Below are 7,556 nucleotides of genomic sequence, written 5' to 3'. Positions count from 1 at the left end.
AGAGAGAGAAATGTTAATAAATAAATTATGAATAAAACTCATCATTTTATATATTTCACTGTCTCCCAACATTTTTGAAAGAAAAAAAAAAAAAGCCAGAATCTCATCATGAGTATGAGCCTTAAGAATGTGGATCAGATTCTCGTACGATTTTGATCCCACACATGGTGTCCATCACAAGGTTTTTCTTTGTGTGGATCAAGATTATACAAGAATAGTTCTCCGATCCAATCTCAAGCCTTAAAGGGTCGAATACTAAATATAATTTGCCCAACCTCCTCTTCCAACGAAGGGGTGGAAAAAATATCTTTTCATCCTCGCGAAAGATCTAGTGGATTAGAGGTAGAGAGAAAAGACCGAAGGTCAAATTTGGGTCCAAACCTGCTTCGCAACCGAATAAAACCAAGAAAGTTTGTTAAACCACCGTTCATCAAATCTCTGCTTTTCCACCCATGGTTCAAGATAATGGTATCGTATTGACCATATTCACCGTAGTTACTTAAACATTTTGATAAAGTCGAATATTGATATTGATATGAATCAGCTGTATTGACAAAAAAAGGGGGTCCATTTTTAGAAATTACGCTAGATATGGCCAAATACAGCTTGATCCGTATTGGTATCAGCCGAGAACACTTACTGATGAATACCAATGCCGATACCTATAACCTTATGAGTTCTGACCATTAGGTGTTTAGGAAATTATTGAAATTCAATATATTCTCTTATTTGTAGATATACCCCTCCCGTATATATCATGCAAACCATTATAGTATTTTTATAATGCATTGTTGGCCACTTGGTAAATTGGATTTAATTGAAATTTTAGAATTGAGCAAAGGATCCACTTGGCAAATTGGATTTAATTAAAATTTGAAAATTGAGTATCGGACCCTTAATTTTTTTCAATGCATTTTTGGCCACTTGGCAAATCAGATTTAATTGAAATTTAACATCGAGCAAAGGATCATTGATTTTTACAATGTTTTGTTGGCCAATTGGAAAATTAGATTTAATCGAAATTTGATAATTGAGCAAAGGATCATTGATTTTACAATGTTTTTTTTTCAATTGAAAAATTAGATTTAATCGAAATTTGGGAATCGAGCAAAGGATCATTGATTTTACAATGCAATGTTCGCTAGTTGGCAAATTGGATTTAATTGTAATTTGAGAATTGAGCAAAGGATCCATGGATTTTACAATGCAATGTTCGCTAGTTGGCAAATTGGATTTAATTGTAATTTGAGAATTGAGCAAAGGATCCATGGATTTTACAATGCATTTTTCGCTAATTTAATTGAAATTTGAGAATTAATGCTTTGTTGGCCACTTCTAGTTGGTTTAAATGTATTGTTGGCCACTTAGAAAATTAAATCAAAATTTGATATTTTTAATGCTTTGTTGGCCACTTCGCAAATTGGATTTAATTGAAATTTGAGCATAGGATCCTTGATTTTTACAATGCAAATGTATTGTTGGCCACTTAGAAAATTAAATCAAAATTTGATATTTTTAATGCTTTGTTGGCCACTTTGCAAATTGGATTTAATTGAAATTTGAGCATAGGATCCTTGATTTTTACAATGCATTGTTGACCATTCGAAAATTAGATTTAATTGAAATTTGAGAATTGAGCAAAGGTCATTGATTTTTTTCACTGCATTATTTGTCACTTGGCAAATTAGATTTAAGTGAAATCTGACAATTGAGCAAAGGCCCTTGATTTTTTCAATGCATTATTGTCACTTAGCATTTTAGGTTTAATTAAAATTTGACAATTGAGCAAAGGACCTTGAGATCCATCTTTCCAAAAAATTTCAGATCACCTGAACTACGGAGCAGGTGTTGGAGGTCTTGCTATTTTACTTCTGGACAAGGTTTTAGGAATCGATATCAGATTAGCCATATCTGTTATCAACCAAAACCAATACCGGATCAGTGACACGGTATGAAAAAAAGGGTAAAATGATCAAAATCCATATTGGTATCGACCTTCGAGGGAAAAAAACATATGATATTGACCGTTACATATCGGTATCATCATCAATTTCGGAACTGGCTGACAGCCGACATGATACCATGAACTAAAACTATACTTCTGGGTGACGCCATAAATGAACCCACAAGTTTGTTTCAACCCTACCAGGCTGGTTTTGAGTGTATCATTATCACCTTGTCTGTGTCCTATTACTTCAAGGACCCAGTCTCTCTTAAACCGTGGTGAAGAGATTCTGAAGAGAGAATCTCTCTTCAGCCACATGATCTAACCCTCTGGTTGAACTTAAGAAGCTTGAATGATTAAAGAGTGGAAGTTAAAGATATTCACTTTTCCTAGAATCCAATCATAGCATCAAATCACTTTGGTGAATAGATTCTCTCTTCACTTATGACGATGAAAAACTTAAGACCTACTTCAAAACTACCTCTAAGTGCTACAGATCAAGCAAGCATTATCAAATCCTTGAGAACCAAAACTAGCTGCTCAATTTCATTTCATTAAATTAAAAGTCCCCAGGTGAGTATGTTTGGTATGTAATTTCCATTGTTACAAGTTTTGGATTACTTTAGATAGCTACAAATGGTGATTCACATCACCCCTTGAACCACATTCCCCACTATCAAAGTCACATTCTAATATACCATTCCTTACTCGGAATCTGCGGCAATAACTCTTTTCCCCGCTATGGATATCGCTGAAAATCTAAGATATACACAATATAGTACAAAAATAAACAATGTAGAAACAATGTCAAACATGGTAGATCATCGCTACCTCGAGGGTGGAAGCATGTGGGATGTTATGTACATATGATGGCCCCCTGCTGTTCCTCCTCAGGAAATCATACCCAACATTGATCACCAAATTCTTCATTAAGCTTGAACCTCGTCTGGCTCTTACATAAGAGTGTCCGAGTATGAATGCCATCCCAGCCTCCCTCGCTTCCATTAGATCCTTAAGCTCCTCCTGTGTAGCATTATCGATCTTTGGGCTCTCAGGCAACACAAACCTCACTCTTTTCCTCTGCACCATTGGAGAATGTTTTTCCTTAAGCTCTGAAGGGCCCGCGACCTCAGCACTATCTCCATCTTCACATATTTGTATCCCTTCACAATTTGCAGTAGATGTCCCGACAACTGTCATTTTCTCATCAACCTTCTCTAAGTCCACCCCTCCACCATGCTCTGATTTATCTGACCGGATAAATTCTGCTATGCTATAAGTAAGGTCCTTTTCAAACTCTAAATCATCCTTGTGCACATCACGGTACCCATAACGCGCAATGCACCTGTAAAGCCTGTACTCTCTTGGGCCAATGCGCCCCACAAGGAACCGTTCCTCAGGCCGAACATGCGGAACAGGGACAGATTTGACGCAGAAGAAGATCAGAACTTGGTGGAAGGCAGGGAGGTTGGTTACGAAATGGGAGAAAATTGCAGGGATTCCAGAGACAAGTTCAGTGTGTACAAGACCAATGCCCCTGACACGTACAATCCCCAGACCTGGACCCAAGGTCAGGAGCCAGTTGATAGAGACCTTGTTTTGAACATCGAACTCATACTTCTTGAGTGTACCATAGTGCCAAACATACATGACAATTATGAAGATGAAGGCAAGGGCAATAGGGACCCATGCCCCTTCAAGGAACTTGATAAGGGCAGCTGAGAAGTAGAGTGCCTCGATAGATCCAAACAAGAAAATGAAGCAAACAGCAAGAAGCACATTCTGATTCCACACAAGAACTATAACCAAAGACATCAGGCAAGTGGTGACTAGCATGACAGTTATAACTGCCAAGCCTGTTCAATGAAAAGTTAAAAAAGGTCAGGAAAAAGTCTAGGCAAAAAAAAAAAAAAAAAAAACTCTGATTGATTCTTGAATACTAAAACCCTGGAGTTATCTGTGATGGACAACTATAATCCTCTAAAAAGTTAGTGTTGATTAGTTCATCTGACAATACCACAAAATTGCCTCTCCAAAGAAGAAGATAAAATCACTCAAATAGGAATATTCAGATGGAACTATTTCAATCATGATGGCCATACCTGAAGCATTACCCATCCGCTTTGTGTCTCTGAATCCAATGGTAACAGCCAAGCATAACAGCAGTAAAATCCAGTTAATTTCTGGAATATAAATCTGGCCATGTATTTTAGATGATGTATGAACTATTTTGACCCTTGGGAAGCAGCCCAAAGCAGAGCACTGCTTTATGATTGAGAAGGTCCCCGTAATGATGGCTTGGCTTCCAACCACGGCTGCAAGTATAGCAATTGCCAGAACCGGCCACCTTATCCTCTCTAACACATTAAAATTGGTTAGATCAAAATATTTCTAAACCCCTCAAATATAATTAACTTGTATTCCGCTATTAGAAAAACCAAAATAACTACCTGGTACAGAGATGTAAAATCCAATCAAGTCACTGTCAATAGTGTGATGCTTGGACAGATAAGCAGCTTGTCCCATATATGCGAGTATCAAGGATGGATAAACCACAGAGGTAAAAGCAATCTGCAGAGGCATAAGTTTATTCGAAAGAGCTCCAAGGCCTCAAATTGCACCCGGGGGGGGGGGTATTACAACCACTTATACCAAAAGCTTGAGCTGTTAAGTAAGGGCCACAACAATGTATATCAACACATAACACCTCCCACACTTGCAGGCCCACACACACACACACACACGGCACTGCACGTGACAACACCAGAGGCACCAAGGGTACAAGGCATAGGCAATGGCACACAACACATACCCCTTGCACATACCTCCTAGCTTTGATACCATGTTGGGACCGTTTATCCCAATAGCGGGATCGAACACCCGACCTCCTAGCTTTGATACCATGTTGGGACCGTTTATCCCAATAGCTCGAGCTGTTAAGTAAGGGGCCACAATAATATATGTCAACACAACAACAAGGGGAAACAGATGAATTTGTGTGAAAATTGTAGTTTTCCTATTCTATTCTCCATTTTTTAAATATAATATGGATTGCAGATACCTAATAAATAATCCAGCACAAGCTAACAAAGAGCTATTCATCTCTTTCAGTACTGAACAAAGGATAATTTCAAGCATTTTCCAAATAATTGTCTTTTAGAAAAAATCAGAAGATAGTGGACTCTGGAAATTAAACATTTCATACTTGTGTTACGTTGGGAAGTTCAGAAGAATAAAACTGAAGAATGAGAAATTGAAGTAGCCAACTTAAACAGACCAAATTGGAACAGAAGAGTTTTAACTGTCAGGTAACCTGCTCTTTGTGTGGCACGATTACAACCCAATAGACCTTTCCCATGAAGCAGAAAGAGTAAAGCTCACAGAAAACACTCCAAAATATAAAGGTCCATTATTTGTGGGTGGAAGTGCAATAGCTAGTTGGGTATAGGACTGATGTGGAGAAGGACACTATACATACGAGATACCATATAGCTCTTTCAGTGGTTCCCCAATCAGACATTATTTGGTATTCAAATGGCAATGGGTCATTAAGGTACTGTTTGGGTTGTGTCAGATACTTGTCATGTCAAAATTTCCCCAACCGAATAGAATGAGTTTATTAATAACATGAAATTATCCCCAACCCTAACAGAACTGGTTAATAAATGGTCATTTCAGATTTGTATCACAACTTACCATGTCAACGTCATGTAAGTTTCGAGTTGAAAGATTGCATCCGGTTTTGTTAGACTAATGCCATATGGCATATCTGAGGATACTCAGTGTCAAGAACTCTCCACAAGAAGACTCTAACTCTAAACCTCATGCATGGAAAGCATAGGTCCAACCACCAAGCCAAACACCTTATCAATGTTTAAATATGATATATTAGCATTTACTCTTTAACTTTTTGGCAGCTAAATATGTAATAATGCTTTTTCTACAGTAGCATTTTGACATACGTTCAATAAACACACTGAAGATCAAACATGCCAAATGCACATTCGCTTGGTCACTGTTAATCAGATGTATTAAGAGATACGATTTACTATCAAGTTAATATCATTAGGCATTCAATAGATATCAATGCGAAATTCATCAAGAAGAATTCGATTAAGAAAATTTCTCATCCAAATATTTGGCAATTATCCTGCCCTGCCACCCACCCAATCCATGCAATAGTTTCAAGGAATACCAATTACAAAATCAATTACACATATTCGGCAAAAAACATAAAATATCATGAAGAAAGGATTAATTACATTTAATTTCTAACGGAAACCACAATACAAGACTATCATGTTGGAGACTAACTTGTATATCGTAGTTTCAAGGGATATGCTCTACCATTTTATGTGTTTGCTTTCTTAGATCGGATCAGCATGTACATATTTACATGCAGTTTTGACCCTTGATATGTACCAAGCATCCATCCCTTTCTTCTCCTATTTTTAGGGCCCTTCGCCCCCATTCCATGCAACTGTTACCGTGTTTATGCCTGTCTGGACATTTTGGCTCCATTTGATTGCAAGTAAAGTGAAGTGAAATAACTATTGAAAAGAAAAAAGAAAGTTTTGTAATCATAATTGTGTAACCTATCTAAAACTCTCACCATACCTGGTAAATATACTATTCAATGTTGTTAATGACCTATACCATGGGGTGTTTGATGTATACCACGATAGGGACATGTTATGTAATATCTCTTAGCTTTAATTTGCCTTATTTCCTAGTTAGGCTACATTTTCTATTTCCTAATTAGAGTAGGATTTCTATTTGTTTTCTCTTGCTGTACAAGGAATCAGTTTCTTTGTTTAGATGCAACTCTTTTGGTTATTATATAATAGTGGTGTGGGGTAGGGGGGGGGGGACTGCTAGAGAAACAATTCTGCGGTTCTCTAGCAGTCTCAACTCCTTCCTCAATCTCTTCTCTCCTCTGTCTCTCTTCTACTTGCAGGTACTGGTTACAGATCCTTGGTATTGTTAAAACCGTAAAATTTATTATTTTATATTAAAGGAATTTGATTGCAAAGTAAAGTATAATTTAAGGGAAAAGGTTGGATATGATGCCAGTATACCATATGCTAGCACCCATTGTGTCTACCTCTCTCTTCCCCCTTTTGAAATGACCCTGATGCAGATACGACTGCCCTTTCTTGGTTGGACCAGCATGACCGGCTTTGGAAGCCAAGAGCCAAGAAGAACCGGTCCAACCCAGGGTTTTGGTCCAACAAGGGTTGGAAATAAAATTAGTAGTTTACTTAGTATTTTATTTCATGCTTTTATTTTCCAGACTTGAACGTAGGAGTAGGATTTACTTCCTTGCTTTGGTTTCCTTTTTATAGTTGTTTCCTAGTTTAGGCTAGTTTCCATTTCAGTTAAGTTTCTAATTTCATGTTCCTATTTTCCTATTTATTGGTTGTAATCGATTGAAGATTTAGAGAGTGATTTTGATTATTGAATGAATGTGTTGAGTGTGATTCTCCTTTTCCCCCCTCTCTTCCCTAAGGTTCTCCATCAACTTGGTATCAGAGCCGAAGGATCCTATTCCTTCCCCATCTTTTCTTCTTCCCTTCCCATTCTCTGTGTCGGCTTCCACCGATACTGAGAA

At 37.5% G+C, this 7,556-nt stretch overlaps 1 protein-coding gene across 1 annotated transcript in view; it reads right to left on the bottom strand.

Annotated features, from left to right (window-relative positions):
* Positions 1 to 2,464: 2,464 nt before the first annotated feature.
* LOC122079591 (potassium transporter 8-like) overlaps positions 2,465 to 7,556 on the bottom strand; it is a 25,563-nt gene continuing 20,471 nt past the window's right edge. Inside the window, exons 6-8 of the mRNA XM_042646180.1 lie at positions 4,396 to 4,516; positions 4,048 to 4,302; positions 2,465 to 3,801 (exon numbers count right to left, since the gene is read on the bottom strand). Coding sequence (XP_042502114.1) covers positions 2,753 to 3,801; positions 4,048 to 4,302; positions 4,396 to 4,516 — 1,425 coding nt within the window. The 3' untranslated portion in view covers positions 2,465 to 2,752. The remainder of the gene's footprint in view (positions 3,802 to 4,047; positions 4,303 to 4,395; positions 4,517 to 7,556) is intronic.

The sequence above is a fragment of the Macadamia integrifolia genome, chromosome 5 (assembly GCF_013358625.1).
Source record: "Macadamia integrifolia cultivar HAES 741 chromosome 5, SCU_Mint_v3, whole genome shotgun sequence".
Classification (NCBI taxonomy): Eukaryota; Viridiplantae; Streptophyta; class Magnoliopsida; order Proteales; family Proteaceae; genus Macadamia; species Macadamia integrifolia.
Note: the sequence above shows the minus strand (reverse complement) of the source record. Positions and strands in the feature narration are given on the sequence as shown.